The following is a 22,476-nucleotide window of genomic DNA, read 5'->3' as shown; positions in this document are numbered from 1 at the left end:
GTCAAAGCTTTGAAGGAATGCCTCTTACGACGCAACACTTTCCCCATGGTCACTGTGTTACTAACAACACAACCCTTCCTCCACACACACACACACACACAGATGGGGAGGCTTCCCTGTATTAGCTTCTGTGCTTGAAGGTCCATATCGTGATGTCATTTAACCTTCACTACACTGCTGTGAGGGAGATATTGTCCCACTACCAGAATGAGAAGAGATGCAGAAAAGTTCTGAGTAACCCTAAGTTATTAGTGTTTCTCCTAAAGCAGCATTCACCCACTGTGTATTCCCTGTTCCCTTATTTATCTTGCCTACAAAATCTGTGAATGAAGAGATATAATTCACCTTGATTATCATAGCATCTCTGGGGTACAATTCTGCTGTCCAATGAAATTTATTAAATTAGGGAATTTAAAGTTTTACAGATAAAACAATAATTGCTGACCTTTATTGAATTCTTACAATGTAGTAAACCCTGTTCTAATCCCATTATATACATTAATACAATTAACCTCTTGGGTCAACAGGGTAGTTACTGTTAGTACATTCATTTACAGAGGGGGAACTGAGGCATAGGGAAGTTAATTCATTTCCCCAAGGTCACAAAACCAATAAGAAGTCATTGAGGATCTAAACTGAGGCAGCCTGGCTTCAAAATTAGACTTTGCTTACTCAGTCTGTTTGATATTATTTACAATTTAATTGCCTTATTATGTGAATTGAGTGAATGGATAATAAGATGGAAACCATGCATTTTAAAACATTTTATTTTGCATCTGAAAGTCAAGGGAAAGGCTGAGGACCACTATGCTAGGCAGTGCTGCTCTCAAAGGTCCTGGTAAGGATTTGACCTTCAGATCACCATAAGGCAGTGAGTGGTTACTGAAAAACGTCATACCTCATGACCCGGGGACTTCTGGGGGCCCCGTCTTCTCCCCCATGTCTCCAACCTCCCTGCGGTTATGTGGGGGCAAGCTGCTGATTCTGACTGTGAAATGTGTTCGGCAGGGCTGCAGGGCACGTGAAGGCTGAGGCGTTGTGGAGACCACTCACCATGCTCCAGTCCTGCGGTCCTGGCAGGGGTGGCTGAGAAGTCAGAGGGCATAGCTCCCTGGTGTTTACCAGCCTGCTGACTGGTTACTGAGGGTTGTGTGGAGCAGGACACCCACTCCTCCCAACCACACTGGCTGGGCAGTATGAGCAAGAGAAAGCTTTTCTTGGGGGTAAAACCACAGAAATTTCAGGGTTAATTTGTTGCTTAGTATAACCTACCTACTCTGACTAATATGGCCCATATCTATCCAACATAATTAAATCTCTTACTGGATAATTTCTATATATTAGATATATAGAGATCTTTATTTGTATTCTTGCATTTCAGTCTTAATTCTAAAAATCAATTTGATTTTTAAGATAGGAGATGAAGTTAATGAGATGTGAGCAATGGGCTGCATTGCTTTTGCAACTGCTTGTTTCTGATTATATTACATTACTTATGTCACTGGTTATTTAGAACCTCTGCCAAGCTATAGTGACTAAAGTAACTTCTAGTTGGGGCAGAAAAAGAAAAACCAGGGGCCTGGTTGTCTAGAGAGCTGATATTTTGTTTTAATTCCGGTGGCTACTATCTGGGGCAAGTCACTCATATTTTAGAGCCTTTTCTTCCTTATCTATAAAATCCTGGGGTTCAACTAGATGACATTTTCACTCCGATATCTAACCTAGTCATGTAGTAAATGTTCTGTAACAGGGGAGAAACTGCCATTTAAAGTACTACTCAGGCTCAGAGTTCAGATTTGGATGAAGATTATTTTTCTGTTTGGACCTTCTGGTTACTATGTTAAGTTCAGATCCTGTTCCAGAATAGAAAGGCTGAGACCATAGAGAGCTAGATTGCTTTACTAATGATGTGAAATTTGTGTTTTTTTCCTGTGGGAAGCTGGGAGAAAGGTAGGCAAAGATGTATTAATATAAGGAAGGTGGGATAATTCACAGATTAAGAGGGAACTGACAAGGAAAAGAGCTGGGAGGGTAAGGTAGATGGGGAGAAAGCCGGTTTCAGGGGATGGGCCTTGGTAACAGGATGGAAAGCTAGAGGAAAACCTTCAGGAACTGTGAAATCTTCTAGTTCTTGCTACTCATAGCGCGGCCCAGGATCCACAGCAGGAGCATGGCCTCAGCACGTTGAGAAATACACCTGCTCAGTCTGAAAGCAGCTCTTTTGCCCCTTTCCTATTCCCCTCTGAACTTAAAAGAACCTAAATATAAAAATGAGATCACCAAGCAATTGAAACTAACTCCTGACTTATGCTGTCCTGAATGCATGCCATGCCTTGCCTAAGCTATTGATTTTTTCCTAGATAAAAAGAATGAAGAATTAAGCCATTAAAAAATGACTAGCTCTCTCCCTCAATGGCCCCCTTAGTAATCCTACCAGAGATCATGCATCAAGATTACATTTGAAGAAAGAGTCAGCCAGTCTGCACTCAAAGGAAAGAAAAAAGATTCAGATTCCAACCTCTTGCCTCAATGACTCACTGAGATTCTTGCCATTCCCCCATCCTCCACCCCCATCATTTTTCTCTTTAAAAACTGTCCTGGCTGAAAAGAAACTTGGGAGTTGGTCTCAGGACATGAGTCCCCCTTCTCAGGTTGCAACTTTTTCTGATTAAAGCACCTTTCTGCTGACCCTTGCCTCTGCAACTGTTGACTCATGAGCAGTGAGCAGCTGAACTGAACTTAGATTTGGTAATAAACCACTACCCAGACCTGCTGAACTAGGATTAGCATTTCAAAAGGATCTTCAGCAATTCAAGTTTACATTTAGTATGAGAGGCACTACTCTAATCCACTCAAATTTCTCTCTCTGCTCTACAAGTCCCGGCTATTCCAGTAGAATTTTAGTAAATCTTGGGTCCTGGTTTGCCACGCAGCATGTGGAAATTAAGAAAATGTGTCAGTGCTCCAGTGTGGAGGGGAGACGGGGTGGGGGGCAAGGGGCAGATAAGAGCTGAGAAGAGATGCCCATAAGTGTGGAGTTGTAGGAGTCAGCTGGCAGATGGAGTCAGTCAGTCAGTCAGCAGACCCTGGGCTGATTTGTGAGAGAGAGATTTCCTAGAAAGCCTTGGAAATCCTCAGGTGTGGAACCCCAGTAAGGACTGTTACTGGTTTGGACAGAAAACCAAAGGCAAAAGTGACCCCTGAAGGAGGAGAACTTCGGAGCACAAGGGGGACAGCATGAACTCTAAAGCTGTCAGAGAATGACCGTCATCGCCAAAGATGCTTCGTTTTTAAAGCTGAAGCACAAGGAGAATTTGACTTTGTGATATTAAATACTCTTTATATTGTTTCTGTTGGGCAGGCATGCAGGCATTTTAGTGACCTCTTCATTTTTATCTCTCGCCAACCAATATTCTCTGTTCATCCCAGCAAGGGAAGAGGTAAAAGTAAATTTTTTTAAAATGTTACATTTTTTTTTTTTTAACAAAGATGAAACATTTGTTAAGTCATTCTTGCTGATTCTTGAGGGCTGCTGTGGGTTTTTTTTGTTTTTTTTTTTTTAAGCGAAAGTGAAGTCGCTCAGTCGTATCTGACTCTGTCGTGTCTGACTCTTTGTGACCCCATGGACTGTAGCCTACCAGGTTCCTCTGTCCATGGGATTTTCCAGGCAATAGTACTGGAATGGATTGCCATTTCCAAAAATTATTTTTGTAATTAGGATTCATGCCATCTCTTTAGATAGTCCCATTTGAATATAAATGATACTGAAGGTACTTTTTTCCACCAAAAAAACTAAATTTTGGAAGAACCTGGCCTCAGTAATATTTAAGAAGTCATTTTGATCTTATAAAAACCTAGAATAACTTCAGAGACTACGCTGAGAGCAGTTGTTTGAGCAAAGATAAACTTCTCTATTTTTTTTGAATTAGCCCTTTTGATATACTGATTTTATTATTCATTTTAGCTATTATCTTTAGTTATAGCAGGGCAGCTTAGTGATTTTTAAACCCTGGGTTCTGGAATCAGCCTACCTAGGAGTGATTCATGGTTTCAGTACTTCCTAGCTTAGGGACCTTAGGGAAGTTACTTAACCTTTCTGTGCCTCGGTTTCCTCATCTGAAAAATGTTTTTTTTTTTTTGTTTTTTTTTAATGAACTAAGTGAGGTAATACATGTAAAAACTTAGTACCTCATTTAGAGAACATGATCAAATATCTGATCTATTGTTCCTTATGCCAGGGACAACCATCGTACATGGAATTGGGGCTGATTAAGAAAAATATCTTAATTCTATCTTTTGGATATTCTCCCTCTGCTCTCAAAGCTAAAATACTTACAGATTCTCCCTTTTCGCCTTTAGGGCCAATAGATCCTGGAAATCCTGGCGATCCAGTCTCACCCTTTCAAGAAAAGCAGAAGACAGTTTTTGCATGAGGCTAGGGAAGTCCTGTTGTGACCCTCAGGGTGATAGCACGAGCTGTACCCCTTCTAACAGTGGAATTTATCTATTAACCCCAGGGGGCAGTGGGAAGCTCTGAGTCCAGCAGGTTATTCGCATAATAATGTGTTTATAAGCACTCCACAATGCCTTTAGGTCTTTTAGAAATCCACAGTATTCATTATGATCTTTAAAATTAATGTGAGACAAAGTCAATTATTTTTCAAGCAAAGAACATTTAGAGAAAATAATTATAATTATGCTCTGCTGCACCAAAAGAAAAAAAAAGAATTTCTGTGGCCTTAAAGACATCACATTATTTAACTGACACAGTAATCCAAATTCATTTTATTTCAGATATTTCTTTCTTTTTTCAAGTAGGGGGAGAAATAGAAAGAAAAAGATGTCTCGCCACTGTTTTCAGCACTCATTCACCACTGTTCAGTTGCAAAGAAGGCCTTCTTGATGATGTGGGGATAGCAGTGGCTTAGAAAAGTCTAAGAGTTTCTGATGAAAAATCCAGAAGAGGGATTTGTATGGGACATATAAAGAGCATTTTGAGAAAATAAAATTTTAGAAATAATATTGGTGCCAAGGAAGTGTACCACTAATTAAATGATAGAGATATCTCAGTGCTTCTGTTTACTGTTAGCCAATAACCCTGCTGCTGCTGCTGCTGCTGCTGCTAAGTCACTTCAGTCGTGTCCGACTCTGTGTGACCCCACAGACAGCAGCCCACCAGGCTCCCCCATCCCTGGGATCCTCCAGGCAAGAACACTGGAGTGGGTTGCCATTTCCTTCTCCAATGAATGAAAGTGAAAAGTGAAAGGGAAGTCGCTCAGTCGTGTCCAGCTCCTCGTGACCCTATGGACTGCAGCCCACCAGGCTCCTCTGTCCATGGGATTCTCCAGGCAAGAGTACTGGAGCGGGGTGCCATCGCCTTCTCCACAACAACCCTGAATACCACACAATTGTTAAGTGCAGCCGCTAGAATGCATGTAGGGCTTTCCCGGTAGCTCTTGCCAATGCAGGAGACATGGGTTTGATCGATTGATCGGGAAGATTTCTTGAAGAAGGAAATGGCAACCCACGCCAGCATTCTTGCATGGGAAGTCCCACGGACAGAGGAGCCTGGCAGGCTGCAACCATGGGGTTGCAGAGTTGGACACAACTGCGTGACTGAACAACAACCACAACTTATATAATGCTGGGTTGTTTTCCAACCCTAAGAGCATTTTTGCAAAACAATGTTCATCATTGCATTTCCAAGCATATAGCTTTTCTTCCCCTTGTGTCTTTTTTATTTCAGAAAAAAATACAAAAAAGATTAAGGTTGAATATGTCAAACCTCCATGGACAAGGCACCCAAGATGGAAGAAAAAGAAACCTTACGTCAAAGAGGAAATTTCACATTCCCTCTCTATTTCTGTGCCAGAGTCACTGTTATGAATTTAGTACTTACATTTTCAGTCCATATTTTTGTACCTTTACTGCATATGTGGAACCATAAATAGTATGCTCTTTTGGATATTTAAAACAAATTTTATAAAAGCCACTGGTTAATCTTGTATATGACATTCTGTGACTTTCCCCCCAATGCAATGTTGTTTTTAATATCCATACATAGAGATCTAGTTTATTCACTGAACCTTTGGATAGTATTATAGTGTGTTAATGGATCGGGGATCATCTAAGCCCCACTCATGAGTATTTGGGGCTTCCCATGGGGCTCAGTGGTAAAGAATATGCCTGCCAATGCAGGAGATGCAAGAGGCATGGGTTTGGTTCCTGGGTCGGGAAGATCCCCTGGAGAATGGCAACCCATTCCAGTGTTTTTGCCTGGAAAATCCCATTGACAGAGGAGCCTGCTGGGCTACAGTTCACGGGGTTGCAAAAGAGTCAGGCACAACTGAGAGACTGAGCACAAATGCGCATTTTGTTGTCTTATAAACAGGGTTGCAATGAACATCTCTACACATGTCCCCTTGTGTGGATATGTTTGTTGCTTTTGAAGCCTCAAACAGTCAGCCTTAAGGACACTGGTTTACTTTTATATTTCTATCCTAATCAGCTTCTTGTGATTTACCTTAGAGGAAGAGGGAGTCAGTCATTTGTAATGGATAGACAATGTCATTTTTTTTTTTAAGGAGGCTTCTAGATTTTTGGAATATATTTTAAATTTAATCTTCATTTATTAATACAAGTATTTTCCCTTATAGTGTACCATCGAAACATACAATGTAGCATCAGTTTTACACTTACCATATTGTAGGAGAATCCATTTTCCTACAGATAGTAAGTTCTATCCATAATGAAAAGAGGAAGAAATTGGTGGAGACATTAAGGGACTGATTGCTGTTGGTTTGACAGACTAAACGATTGGCCTGGTACAAGTGTTAGACTGTATAGAGTGTGGCCTTCCTATAACCCATCTGATGGATGTTAAAAGCCTCAGTGCACTCGGGAAAAAATACGCCCAGTAATTCAAGCCAGCTGCATAAAGTAAATGTAGAAATCAAGGAAAGGGTCTAGGAGTTACTATTAAAGTCACATCTGCTTGATATCAAAAGGTAAGGGGAGAAGAATATGCCTGAAGGAAGAGTAACCACATTCACAGCTGCTAAGTATTTAAACCAACATATACAGGTCTCCACTGAAATACAGAGGAAGGACCGGGCAGAGGCTTTGGTCCACCTCTGTTTGGTATGGAAGTGTGGCTAGGCTTGGAGGAAGTCTTAGAGACCAGATCCTTGATACAAAAGTCTACAAACAAAAGCATTTCTCTCCTGAATCTTAAACACATATGGAGTTGTTCTTCATATTTAAAATGGATGTTTACTAATTTATCACTGTAATTATGAGTTGAAAGATCACTGATGGATTTACTTAGCTTCGGGAAAGGCAGTCATTTAATGTGATACTCTGGATGTTATTTGAAAGGTCTGGTGGTGTTGAGCCTCTATCTTTTTCCTCTGACAATTGCTCTGAAAGACACCACTAATTTCTCAGGGGTCCTTAGATATTCCACCTCCTGATTCTTCTGTCTCTATAAAGCAGCAGCTATCCCCGACCGACTTGCAGATACATCACCATCCCATCACCGCAGTCTGTCTTTCTCAGGAAGCTACAGAGCAGGGGTCATCATTTCAGTCCTGGCAGGTGGCTTGCACGATGCCTGGGTCTCTGTCACTATTTACTATTAAAAGCTGGTAGTATTCGTTGTTCTTTCTTCCTGTATCTTGAATCAGAACGAGGCTGCTAACCTCGGAGTGATTTGTGTGTCAATTCCATTGCTGTTTGTATTGACTCTGGTGTTTTACTAGAAATGTGTGTGCATGCTAAGTCGCTTCAGTTGTGTCTGACTCTGTGTAATGCTATGGACTGTAGCCTTCCAGGCTCCTCTGTCTACAGGATTCTCCAGGGAAGAATACTGGCGTGGTTTGCCATGCCCTCCTCTAGACGATCTTCCCGACCCAGGGATGGAACCCCCGTCTTTTACGTCTCCTGCGTTGGCAGGTGGATTCTTTACCACTTTGGGTTCCAAATGGTAGGCTGGCTTTGTGATTCTATTCTGCCAGCTGGTGCATTGAGAAGTGGAGTATGATACAGCAAAAGTCATGTATATGTTGAAATTGTACTTCTGGCTCAATCTTACATTCTACAACATAAATTGAATCTTTTCTCCATCAAAATTATGGTGGGAGAAGCAAAGATGATCAAGACCGGATGTTAAGTATGATAACTATGAATACCAAAAAGACATACATGATACTCCACGAGAAGAAAGAAAATTTAGAATGGATGAACAGTGAGGAACAAAGTGTTAGTGAGGGCTTAATATATGTCAGGCATGGTGCTTTGGGTAAGGTCATCTCATCTTATTTGATATTAATCCTGCCATCAACTCTGTGTAGATATAATTTTGCCCATTTCACAAATGAGTAAATTGATGACCAGAGGGTTGGAGTGTCTTTTCTGAACTGTTAATGGCATAATCAGCTTTTGACCCCAGAGCCCAGGTTCCTTCCATCACTCAACGGTTCTCAATGCTGGCTGCCGGGTAGAATCATCTGAAACTCTTTTAAACAAAGCAACATGGACCCCACTCCAGATCAACCAGAGACATGAATTCTGCCCCACATCAGAGTCCTGGAGATGGGGCCCGAGACTGGTAATTTCCAAAAGCCCTCAGGGGACTCAAATGTGCAGCCGAACCACCGGGGTCCACCAGGGGTGCGAGCAAAGGTCCGAGGGAGCAGCTTGAAGGGGCCTTAAATTCTCACTATAGTGACCTCTGAATGGCATCACCAAGAATGGAAGTATAGACTCAGCCCAGGTACTGAGTGTGCACAGTTAGAGGTGATTCTGCTCCTCCAGCAAGGGTGGTGCTTACATTTTAGAATTCATCCTATGCATTTTTTTACTGAGAGAGCCTTTCTCCTGTTAATTAAAATTCCTACAAATCACTTCACATGGACATTTATATCAGGTACTGTATCCAGTTCTCTGTAGACTCCTCTGGGTTATTTCTTTGGGTGGGAAGAGGGAACAGTCATGCCCCTGGCTTTTTCTAATTCCACTTAAGATTCTAAAGCAATTAGAAAAGATTTTGAGCCATAGAGTGTCCTTAGAGTTCGAAATACACCTGTTTTACAGAATCAAATTTCTCAACATTGAGGTCTTCAGAATTCCTAAGTAACATGTGTTTCCTAATGAACAGAGCAAAACGAGAGCCAGCTGCTTTGTTTCAAGGAATGAATCATAATTTAAATACTTTAAAAGTGCCACAGCTCTCTTTGCTCAGCTGTCCCAAGTGACAAGCTCTTTTTTTTTTCCCCCTTAGTCTGCATGTGTCCTGCAGTAATTGCTTAAAATATAATGTGTTCGTTATGGTGGTGTAGGAATTCCATAAGCTATTTGGTTACAGGAAATAATGTTAATGTACTAGCAGTGTAGTCTAAGACACATAAATGACATTACTGCTGTATAATCAATTTTTAGGGATGTCTTTTTAAGAATGTCAAGGTTTTTATTTTTATTTTTTGCAGGAAATTTCCTTTGCAACGGTCAATCTATAAGAAGCTCCCCATTCTGCAGAGACTATCTCTTAGCAGTTTTTTTTTTTTTTTTTTCTTTCTGGTGATGGAGGTATGATCTTGTGAATAGATGGGTTGCATGGATTTATAAGGCACAGAAGTCATATTTGCTTGGATTCATGTTGAAATACCCTGCCCTCAATCATGAAAATTTTTACTGGGTGAATGACGGAAGGGAGCATTCACAGGCCATGTTTCTGCAGAGTATTTTCAGTCCTACTCATCTCTGTCTGTGGATTTGATGTGCGTTGTTTCTTTCGTCTTTTTTTCTTTTTAAAATTGAAGTGTAGCTGATTTACAATGTCATGTGAGTTTAAGGTGTACAGCAAAGTTATTCAGTTTTACATACATATATATATCTATTTTTTCAGATTCTTTTCCCTTATAGGTTATTACAAAATATTGACTATAGTTTCCTCATTTTTTTTTCTTGACAATGGCAATTTCTCACTGAATCTAAGGTCATCACAATCGCAGAATCAAACAGGAGTGAGACATCTCTTTGAGAAGGCAAGTGTGTTTGTCAACTCCACAGCTAATTAATTAAACTCATGAATGATGACAATGAGAAGGCAATGGAAATTCACCAGCGTTTTAATTTTAAAGCTGTTTTGAAATAATTATTTGGTTAAACTGTGACTGTACATGATAAAAACCCACCCCAAAATGCTCCCATGACAGCTTATGCGTGGACACTTAAGAGGACAGAAAAATGGCAAGCCTCGGGCATCCTGTCACAGGGCCTTTCAGGTTGTTTTTGCCACCTATGCGGATCCAAGAAACATCTAACTATACACTGAAACATGTGTCCTAAGTTCATTTGCCCGTGACAGTTATGTGACAGCTATTTCCCCTCCCTGTGGAAGTGTTCGCTTCCTGTGGTCAGCTACTCAGGGCTTCGAGGGGAGGCGGAGCTCAGTCCTGCTTGGTCAGCAGGCGGGGAGAGTAGCGCCCCCTAGAGGCTGACGTGGAACCTGCGGGGCAGTGAGGCTGCCCTGACGTGCGAATGTGTGAATTGGTGTAAAAACCTACACGTCTCTACTCACTCAGCAAATTTGATTACCTTCTCTCCTTTTAGACCACCAGCTCCATGTTCACCAACATTTCCCTAAGTAAACATGAAACAAAAAATTAAAAAAAATCCATTTATTATTTTTTTAATTTTATTTTATTTTTAAACTTTACATAAAACAGTCCCTACTTTAACATAAAAATAGACGATAGCACTGTAACAGCTTTTATCCCATTTGCCTCTCTCACACTCTGTCAAATATTCCTGAAATATTTGCCTCTGTCAACCATTCCTGAAAAACTCTCACTTTTGAGACCCTATTTGTCCTTGCTGTGACCTCCACCCTACCCGGTCAGGAGGTGATGCTGGAGAAACAGCACCTCTCCAGGGGTGGATTAGCAAAACTCCAAATTAATGCCTGGGAGCCTGGTTTGGTTTTGATACAACTTTCCACACTAGTAGTGGTATCTTTGTTGCTCAGTGTAATGGATGTTCCATTATCGACCTTTCGGCCACACTTGGCACACTCTTGACTTGTATTACATGTACTCTGCTTCTTCTTCCTGTCTCTCTGACCTCTCCTCTCCAACCAGCTACTCACTGGTCAAGCCTGGACCTCCTCGGGACTACATCCAGCTCTCTTCTTGTGATTCAACCTTTTGTCCCAGGTACACTTATCCATTCCATGGCTGAGGCATTATCCATCCACATGAGGACAGACAAATCTGTAAACCCAGCACATGTTTTCCTTCTGGATTTTGACCCCTATATCTACTTTTCTATTAATGTGTTCACTTGTAAATTCTAGAAGAGAGTTGTATTCAACAAGTTCAAAACTGAATTTAAAAATAGCAGCCATATATGAGTAAGAAAGACAAGAGAATAACTCATTGTTAACAGGTGTTAGTCCAGAAGTGGGAGGATGATAATTAACTTCTTCCTAACGTATCTGTGCAGTTTGACTTGTGAAAATGAGTGGTAATTTCATTTTATAATTCAAACAAATTACATAAAGAAAGAAAATCCATATCCAGCCTCTCCTGTCCATAGACTCTTTCTTCTTCCATCTAGGTGTCATCGTTAACACTGGCTTCCTCTACTTCCCTGGTGGCTCAGATGGTTAAGCGTCTGCCTACAATGAGGGAGACCTGGCTTCAATCCCTGGGTCGGGAAGATCTCCTGGAGAAGGAAATGGCAACCCACTCCAGTATTCTTGCCTGGAGAATCCCATGGGCAGAAGAACCTGGTAGGCTACAATCCATGGGGTCTCAAAGAGTAGGACACGACTGAGCGACTTCACACACACTCTACTCCTTAAGGACAACATCATCCAGTCTGGCTGCCTCTGCCCCAAGTCTCTTCACTCCAGCTACCGCCACTGGAAGACCATCAGCACTCTTGCAGGATCATTGCAAAGGCTCCCTCACTGGCCTCTATAACTTACTCTTGCTCCTCTGACACACATGTTCTCTATAGAAGGTCAGAATGCAATCTTTAAATGATGTTCTGACTTCCTTTCTTCAAAACCTCAGCAAAGTCATGTAAAGGGTCTTCTCTTAGCCCCTCAGATGGACCAGGATCCTTCTTGTCTCTCCCTGTAGTCCCCCACTCTGTCCTCACCTCTTCATCTGGTTAGCAGTGACTCAGATCTCAGCTATTACAAAATGCATTCTGAGGGTCTCCAGACACGTTCCCCTCACACCTTCTCATTGGACATTGTGTTTCTCCTTAATAATAACTAACATTTAAAATTTTGTATTTCTTCAAAAATTCTTATGTTAGCATGTAAGACCTATGAGGCCTGGAACTGAAAGCCCACCTCATGCCTATAGCAGTATCTAACATATAGGAAGCACTCAATAAATATTTGTTGAATAAATAAGCCAGTCACTGTTGTTACAGTTTAACATTTTAAATGTGCCTTCATATTACTCATGCTACTCCAGTTAAAAAGAAGTAGTTTAGGAGATTCTCTGGTGGCTCAGTGGTAAAGAATCTGCCTGCCAATACAGGAGACATGGGTTTGATCCCTGAGCTGGGAAGATCCCACATGCTTCAGAGCAACTAAGCTCATGAGGCACAACTATTGAGCCTGTGCTCTGTAGCCCACAAACCACAGTTGCTAAAGCTTGCCCGCCTGGAGCCCTTGTTCTGCAATGAGAAGTCACTGCAATGAGAAGCCTGCCCGTGGCAACTAGAGAAGAGCCTACACAGCAATGAAGACCCAGCACAGACAAAAATACATAAATAAATAAAATTATTTTTAAAAACTGAAAAATTAAAATTTGAGGAGAAAGAGACTAAAAATTCTATAAAAAATAAGTAGTTTATAACTGCTGTTATAAATATTACTGGTCCTGTGATAGTCTCTCATTTTTCCTACTTACCTTTGATCTCAGATATCTAAATTGAAAACAAAAATTGTAGTCCCCAAATCTTAAGTTATAAATCATTTGCTGTTGTTGTTCAGTCTCTCAGTCGTGTCTGACTCTTTGCAACCCCATGGACTGCAGCATGCCAGACATCCCCGTCCTTCACCATCTCCCAGAGTTTGCTCAAACTCATGTACATTGAGTCGGTGATGCCATCCAACCATCTCATCCTTTGTTGTCCCCTTCTCCTGCCTTCAACCTTTCCCAGCATCAGGGTCTTTTTTAATGTGTCAGGTCTTCACATCAGGTGGGCAAAGTGTTGGAGCTAGCTTCAGTATCAATCCTTCCAATGAATATTCAGGATTGATTTCCTTTAGGATTGACTGGTTTGATCTCCTTGCTCTCCAAGGGACTGTCATGAGTCTTATCCAACACCACAGTTCAGAAGCATCAATTCTTCAGTACTCAGCCTTCTTTATGGTCCAACTCTCAGATCCATACATGACTACTGGGAAAACCACAGCTTTGACTATATAAACCTTTGTTGGCAAAGTAATGTCTCTGATTTTAAATATGCTGTCTAGGTTTGCCATAGCTTTTCTTCCAAGTAGAAAGCATCTTTTAATTTTGTGGCTGTAGTCACTGTCTGCAGTGATTTTGGAGTCACCCAAAATAAAGTCTGTCACTGTTTGTATTGTTTCCCCATCTATTTGCCATGAAGTGATGGGACTGGATGCCATGATCTTAGTTTTTTGAATGTTGAGCTTTAAGCCAGCTTTTTCACTCTCCTCTTTCACTTTCATCAAGAAGCTCTCTAGTTCTTCTTCTCTTTCTGCCATAAGGGTGGTGTCCTCTGCATATCTGAGGTTATTGATATTTCTCTTGGAAATACTGATTCCAGCTTATGCTTCATCCAGCCTGGCATTTTGCATGATGTGAAACATATAAGTTAAATAAGCAGGGTGACAATATACAGCCTTGACGTACTCCTTTCCCAATCTGGAACCAGTCTGTTGTTCCATGTCCAGTTCTGACTGTTGCTTCTTGACCTGCATACAAGTTTCTCAGGAGGCAGGTAAAGGGGTCTGGTAGTTCCACCTCTTGAAGAATTTCCCATTGTGATTCACACAGTCAAAGGCTTTGGCATAGTCAATGAAGCAGAAACAGATGTTTTTTTTTTCCTGGAATTCTCTTGCTTTTTCTATAATCCAATGGATATAGGCGATTTGATCTGGTTCCTCTGCCTTTTCTAAATCCAGCTTGAACATCTGGAAGTTCTCAGTTCATGTACTGTTGAAGTCTAGCTTGGAGAATTTTGAGCATTACTTTGCTAGTGTGTGAGATGAGTGCAATTGTGCGGTAGTTTGAACATTTTTTTGCCATTGCCTTTCTTTGGGATTGGAGTGAAAACTGACCTTTTCCAGTCCTGTGGGCACTGCCGAGTTTTCCAAATTTGCTGGCATATTGAGTGCAAAGCTTTAACAGCATCAACCTTTAGGATGTGAAATAGTTCAGCTGGAATTCCATCACTTCCACTAGCTTGGCTCCTAGTGATGTTTCCTAAGACCCACTTAACTTCGCACTCCAGGATGTCTGGCTCTAGGTGAGTGATCACACAGTTGTGGTTATCTGGATCATAAGATCTTTTTTGTATAGTTTCTTCTGTGCAAGGACATATATGAAAGTGAGGTATGACACTCTGAGTCACATACATAAAGAATGAGCAGTTATGAAATGGTAAGCTGTTTGAATGCAATCTTCACAGAAACATAAAACTTTAGGAGTTTCCTGAAAATACTGCTATCTGGGCCTGGAGCCAATGGGCTCCAATGGGCTCTGATGCACAGCCCATCAGAGGCTCTGCCTGGCTGTGCTTGTGCTAAGATATGTGGGGAAGGTGGAACATGCTTGGTCTAAGACAGTGGCCCCCAGTCTTTTTGGCACCAAGGACCGATTCTTAGAAGATGATTTTTCCACAGACAGGGTGGGGGGATGGTTTCAGGATGATTCTCATAAGGAGTGTGCAACCTAGATCCCTTGCATGCACAGTGAACTTTAGAGTTTGCACTCCTGTGAGAATCTAATGCCACCACTGATCTCACCACTGGAGGGGAGCTCAGTTAGTAATGCAAGTGATAGATGAAGCTTTGCTCGCTCGCCTGCCCACTGCTCACCTCCTGCTGTGTGGTCCAGGGGTTGGGGACCCCAGGTCTAAGACATAGGTTGTCCAGGGATGGTTTTGGACTGGGATGCCCCATGCTTTTGACTTTCAGAGAAGAAGAGTACTCAAAGGACATCTGCTGAGAGCATCTCACAGCACCTTGGTTTAGGTCCTCCTCCCTAGCTGATCCCCCAACAACCTAAAGGGCATCACAGATGCTGTGAGATGAAGAGATGCCTCTGCAGCACCAAGTCATATTATTCTATCCATATACTTGATTGTTCTAAAATCTTGACTTTTCTGGAGGTTTTCACATCCAGAAAAACAACATGGTATTTACTGCCAAGCAGAGTATCATATGGTTGCTTCATGCAATAGCTATTTCAGGAAACCTATCTAAATAAGGACCCTCAGTGGCCTCTGTAGGTGTTATCCAGTCTTTGGCTAACAACACTCAAAGCAGATGCAAACTTGAACTTCATTTGCATTGATTTGTTGACATGTGAGATTCTCCTCTCTGCTTTCTCCAAGCTAATTGTACCAGACAATTTCTTGACTCTATAGAAATAATATGGCTTCCCTTGTGGCTCAGTGGGTAAAGAATCTGCCTGCAATGTGGGAGACCTGGGTTTGATCCCTGGGTCAGGAAGATTCCCTGGAGAAGGGATAGGCTACCCACTCCAGTATTCTTGGGCTTCCCTTGTGGCTCAGCTGGTAAAGAATCCGCCTGCAATACAGGAGACCTGGGATTGATCCCTGGGTTGGGAAGATCCCCTGGATGGGGGCATGGCAACCCACTCCAGTATTCTGGCCTGGAGAATTCCATGGACTGTACAGTCCTTGGGGTTGCAAAGCATTGGGCACGACCAAGCGACTTTCATACCACATAGAAATAATAAGAGACTTGTTGTTGCTCAGTTGCTCAGTCATGTCTGACTCTTGGTGACTTAGTCCTTATGTTTCTGGGACCCACAGTTCTGCCTCAGATGTTATTCTAATTTTACCAGGTCACTTTGTGCCTTTCTGCCATGTTATTTGAATGGTTCTCAAAAACCTTTTGAGTAGTTTTAATAGATGTACAATTTTGAATATATTGTTGAAAAGTCCCTGTGGTGCAGTGATGAGGGTTGTTTTGTGTGGGGTGATGCCTACACATTTCAGGAATTCTGGGGAAATCAGGATGGCACAGTAGGCCGCAGAGTTCACCTCGCCCTTCGAACACAACAATAACACATCCATGCGTGGAGCAGCTCTCACTGCAAACAAACCAGAGACTGACAGAGAGACACGTACACAATCAAGACTGTAAGAGAGGTGCACACAAATCAGGTAGGAAGGGAAGAAAAGCAGTCAGGTTGGGATTGTGTCTGTAGTGGAGGACACAGATGAGAAGGGGGATTACACAGGCTCAGAGATTCTCCCTGGGGAGTGAGCAGTTTGAACTGCACTTTGGGCACCCAAGTCTTAGGGACTGATGTCAGGAGGATACGTCTCCTTGCTGCTGCTAAGTCGCTTCAGTTGTGTCCGACTCTGTGCGACCCCATAGACGGCAGCCCACTAGGCTCCCCCGCCCCTGGGATTCTCCAGGCAAGAACACTGGAGTGGGTTGCCATTTCCTTCTCCAATGCATGAAAGTGAAAAGTGAAAGGGAAGTTGCTCAGTCGTACCCGACTCTTAGTGACCCCATGGACTACAGCCTACCAGGCTCCTCCATCCATGGGATTTTCCAGGCAAGAGTACTGGAGTGGGGAGCCGTCGCCTTCTCCATACGTCTCCTTAGCTGGCTTGAAAAGCAGTGTCACTGACAGTGAGCGTGTAAGAAACCTAAGGTCTGCTTGTGAAGAGAGCATACACACGGGCTTATGCCCAAGAAGGAAGGAAGCAGATAAAAACTATCTGAACTCTGCATGGTTTCCTGTGGCTACCTCAGTGTGTGCCCGGCCCAAGTTGAGTGCCCAGTCCAGCTTGCTTGCTCTGTGGCACAGCGCCACACTAGGGTAAGGACTGCCAAGGCCAAGGGAGGTATAGAGTAGTAGGGGGATGAAGACCTGGCACAGCATCTGAATCGGGGGCAGCAGCCATTGCTGTCACTCCAGGAGGCAGCAGACTGGGGGCTGTCCAGACTCCAATGGTCTCAGGACCACCACAGTCTGAATGCTGACCCACACCAAGCACTCATTCCAGGACCTCTTGCTCCAGCACTGCTTCCTTTTAAGGCAAGGGTGCTGGTTGTGGGAGAGGCAAGAGTACACACGCAGAGGGAATGGAAGCATCTCAGGCCTGACCTTCATGACTTCTGGTCCAGCAACTGGGAACCTGCCCCCACCCCAAGGGGGTGGTGATGGTCACGAAGCAGAGGAGAAGCCCTGAATCACACCTGGATCCAGCTCTAATGCCATCTCATGCTCCATTTTCTACCAAGGTGGTAGTAGTCAGCACATCCTAGGGGAAGATGTGACTCAGGCTCAGGTCAGCTTCAGCTCTCCCACTGGGCACATACTGACTATATAGGGATGCTCCCACTAAAGGACACTCCTTCAAGACCATACAGGTAACTGTTTCACCTAATGTCAGAGACAGAGAAAGTTAGCAAATTAGTTAGAGAAGAGAAACAAATGAGAAGACAAATTTGATTCAAATGAGACAAAATAAAACTCTTAAGAAAACAAGCAATAAAACAGAAATAAATAATTCATCAGTTAAAGAGTTCAAGGCATTAGGAATAACAATGTTAAGTGATTTAGAGAAAAGAATAGATGAACACACTGAGAATTTAATAAGGAACTAGAAAATATAACAAAGAACCAGGAAGAACTGAAGAATATAATAAATAAGCAACACACACACACAAAAGAATGAACAGCAGACTAGGTGACACAGAACACATAAATGATCTGGAAGACATAATAATAAAAATCACCCAATCAGAGCATAAAAAAGAAAAACAAATTTTAAAAAATGAGAACACTTTAAGGGGGCTCTGAGACAACATCAAGCATATCAATCTTTGTGTTATTGGGAACTCAGAAGGAGAAGAGAGAGAGAAAGTAGTGAAAAAGTACATTTGGTGAAATTATGTCTGAAAACTTCCCAAACCTGAAGAAGGAAATATTATCCAAGTTCAGGAAACATAGAGGGTCCCAGATAGGATGAACCCAAACAGACCCACACCAAGACATGTAATTAAAATGGCAAATGTTAAAGTGAATTCTAAAGGTAGCAAGAGAGAAACAAAGAATCATATACAAGGGAACCTCCATAAGGCTATGGACTGATTTTATAGAAACTCTGTAGACCAGAAGGGAAAGTGCTGAAAAGGAAAAACCTACAACCTAGACTAATCTACCCAGAAAAGTTTTCATTTAGCCTTGAAGGAGAGATAACTTCTCAGACAAGAAGAAACTCAAAAAGTTCATCAATACTAAAATTACCCTATAAGAAAAGTTAAAGAGTCATCTCTAAATGGAAAAGAAAAGGTTACAGTCAGAAGGAAGAATCTATGGAAGGAAAAAAATCCCACTAGAAAAGGGAAAAATACAGCAATGGCTGTGAATCAACTATTTAAGCTAGTTACAAAGATTAAAAGGAAATAAAATTATAAAATATACTATAATAAACAGTGAAGGGATAAACTAGAAGGTGTAAAATATGACATTAAAAACAAAATATGGCTGAAAATAAAAAATATAAATATTTTAGACTGATTGCACTTAAATGACTACCAGTTTAAAACAAAAAGTAATAGTTACAGGTCAACATATATGTAACCACAAACCAAAAACCTAAAATAAATACACAAAAAACTAGAGAGAAAATAGTACAAGCACACCACTAAAGAAAATGATCAAACCACAAGGGAAGAAACTACGACAATAATAAAATAACAGAGAAGAATTACAAAAACAACCAGAAAACAAGTAAGAAAATGGCAGCGAGTACATTCCTATTAATTCACTTTAAATGTCAACAGACTAAATGCTCCAATCAGAAGAAACAGAGTGGTTGACTGTATAAATACAAGACCCATCTGTATGATGCTTATAAGAGATTCACTTCAGAGGTAAAGAGAAACAAACTGAAGGTGAGGGATGGAAAAAGATGGAAATAACAAGAAAGCAAAGGCAGCATTACTCATATCTGACAAAATAGACTTTAAAACAAAGTCTATAACAAAAGACAAAGCATTATATAACAATAAAAAGATCAATGCAAGAAGAGATATTATACTTGTTAATATCGATGCACCCAATACAGAACCACCGATATGTATAAAGTAAATATTAACAGGTATAAAGGAAGAAATTGACAATACTTTAGTGGTAGTGGACTTTAATATTCCACTTACATCAATGTATAGATCATTCAGAAAAGAAATCAATAAGGAAACCATAGTCTTAAATGACACGCTAGACTAGTTGGACTTAATAGGTAAGTTCTGTTGGACTTAACAGGACATTCCATCCAAAAACAGCAAAAGAAACATTCTTTTCAAGTGCCCAAGGAATGTTCTTTGGGCTGAATCACATGTTAGGCTGCAAAACAAGTCTGAACAATTTAACAGGACAGAAAATATATCAAGCATTTTTTCCAAACACAATAATATGAAACTAAACATCAATTATAGAAGAAAAATGGGAAAAATACAAACACGTGGAGGCTAAACAACATGCTACTAAAAAAACAATGGGTCAATGTAGAAATCACAGAGGAAATCAGAAAATTACTTGAGACAAATGAAAATAAAAACACAACTTTCCAAAATCTGTAGGATTTAGTAAAAGCAGTCCTAAGAGGTAAGTTCATAGTGAGACAGACCTATCTCAAGAAACAAGCAAAAAACCTCAAGTGAAAAATCTAACTTATCATATAAAGGGATGATAAAAAGAAGAACAGCAGAAGGAAATAATAAATACCAGAGAGGAAATACATAAAATAAAAGCAAAAAAAAAAAAAAATAGAAAAGATCAGTGAAACTAAGAGCTGGTTGTTTGAAAAGATAAAGTTGATAAGCCTTTAATAAGGCTTATCAAGAAATAGAGAGGATCCAAATAAAATAATAAATGGAAGAGGAGTAGTAAAAACTGATGTCTTAGAGATACAAAAATCATAAGATAATTCTACAAACAGTTATAGGCCAACAAATTGAACAACCTAGAAGAAATGGGAAAATTTCTAGAAACAAACAATCTTCCAAGACTGAATAAAGAAGAAATAGACTATCTGAACAGATCAATCACTAGCAGTGAAATTGAATTTGCGGGGAAAAACAAAAAAGTTCAAGGCCAGACAGCTTCACAGGGGAATTCTACCAAATAAATAAAGAAGAGTTAAAATCTATCTTTCTCCAACTATCCCAAAAAATTGAAAAGAAAAGAACACTATAAAATTCATTCTATGAGGCTATCATTACTTTGATGTTGAAACCAAAGAAACTACAGAAAAAAAGAAAATATCTCTGATGGATATAGATGCAAAAACCCTTAAAAAATATTAGCAAACTGAATCTGACAATATATAAAAGGGATCATAAATCACGATCAAGTGGGATTTATTCCAGGGATGCAAAGGTGGTTCAATAAACACAAATCAATCAATATGATACAAAATGTTAACAAAGGAAAGATAAAAATAATCAGATAATCTCAATAGACACAGAAAAAGCATCTGACAAAATTCAACATCCACTCATGATTAAAAATGCTCATCAAAGCTGGTGTAGAGGAAATATATCTCAACATAATAAACGACATTTATGACAAACCTTTAGCTAACATCTTACTCAGCAGTAAAAAGCTGAAAACCTTTGCTCTAAAATCAGGAAGAAAACATACATGCTCACTCTTGCCACCTCTACTTAATGTAGTACTAGAAGTCCTAGCCACAGTAATCAGACATGGAAACAAATAAAAGGCATCCAAATAGGAAGGAAAGCAGAAAAACTGTCACTTTTTGCAGATGTCTTGATACTCTATGAAAACCCCAAAGTCGCCACCAAAAAACTATTAGAACTAATAAATGAATTCAGTAAAGCTGCAGGCTATGAGACTAGCATACAGAAATGTTGCTTTTCTATACACTAATAATGAGTTGTCTGAAACAGAAAGCAAGAAAGCAACTCTGTTTAAAATCAAATCAAAAAGAATAAAATACCTAGGAGGAAACTTAACTGAGAAAATGAAAGATTTATGCTCTGAAAACTCTAAAACAATAATTAAAGAAATTGAAGATGATTCAAAGAAATGTAAAGATTCATATTCATGGATCAGAAGACTTAATATTGTTAAAATTTTATACTAACCAAAGCAATCTACATATTTAATGTAATCTCTATCAAAATATCCATTACATTTTTTCCCCACAGAACCAGAGCAGATAATCCTAAAATTTATATGGAGCTGTAAAAGACTCTGAATAGCCAAAGTCATTCTGAGAAAGAATAAAGCTGGAGTTATTACACTCTCTGGCTTCAGATTATATTAAAAAGTCAAAACAATATGGTACTGGCACAAAAACAGACACACAGCTCAACAGAACAGAATAGAGAGCCCAAAAATGAACCCACACACCTATGGTCAATTAATCTATGACAAAGGAGGCAAAATATACTAAGGAGAAAAGACAGTCTCTTCAGTAAGAAGTGCTGGGAAAACTGAACAGCCACATGTAAAAGGACCAGATATTGAACAATGGACTGGTTCCAAATTCAAAAAGGAGAACATCAAGGCTGTATATTGTCACCCTGCTTATTTAACTTATGTGCAGAGTACATCATGCGAAATGCTGGCCTGGATGAAAAGCAAGCTGGAATCAAGATTGCCAGGAGAAATATCAATAGCCTCAGATATGCAGATGACACCACCGTTTTTTAAAAAATTTATTTTAATTGGAGGCTAATTACTTTACAATATTGTGGTGGGTTTTGCCATACATTGACATGAATCAGCCATGGGTGTACATGTGTCCCCCATCCTGAATCCCCCTCCTACCTCCCTCCCCATCCCATCCCTTTGGGTCATCCCAGTGCACCAGCCCTGAGCACCTTGTCTCATGCATCGAACCTGGACTGGCAATCTTTTTCACATATGATAATATACATGTTTCAATGCTATTCTCTCAAATCATCCCACCCTCACCTTCTCCCACAAAGTCCAAAAGTCTGTTCTTAACATCTATGTCTCTTTTGCTGTCTTACATATAGGGTCATCATTACCATCTTTTAAAATTCCATATATATGCATTAATAAACTGTATTGGTGTTTTTCTTTCTGACTTACTTCACGCTCTATAATAGGCTCTAGTTTCATCCACCTCATTAGAACTGATTCAAATGCATTCTTTTTAATAGCTGAGTAATATTCCATTGTGTATATGTACCACAGCTTTCTTATCCATTCATCT

General features: G+C 40.5%; 1 protein-coding gene across 1 annotated transcript in view; it reads right to left on the bottom strand.

The window, feature by feature from the left end:
* COL19A1 (collagen type XIX alpha 1 chain) overlaps window positions 1-22,476 on the bottom strand; it is a 447,290-nt gene that overhangs the window by 78,961 nt on the left and 345,853 nt on the right. The window contains exons 18-19 of the mRNA XM_055534763.1: window positions 10,597-10,641; window positions 4,337-4,399 (exon numbers count right to left, since the gene is read on the bottom strand). Coding sequence (XP_055390738.1) covers window positions 4,337-4,399; window positions 10,597-10,641 — 108 coding nt within the window. The remainder of the gene's footprint in view (window positions 1-4,336; window positions 4,400-10,596; window positions 10,642-22,476) is intronic.

Source organism: Bubalus kerabau, chromosome 9 (genome assembly GCF_029407905.1).
Source record: "Bubalus kerabau isolate K-KA32 ecotype Philippines breed swamp buffalo chromosome 9, PCC_UOA_SB_1v2, whole genome shotgun sequence".
NCBI lineage: Eukaryota > Metazoa > Chordata > Mammalia > Artiodactyla > Bovidae > Bubalus > Bubalus kerabau.
The sequence above is the reverse complement of the archived record's forward strand: the minus strand, read 5'-3'. Positions and strand labels throughout refer to the sequence as shown.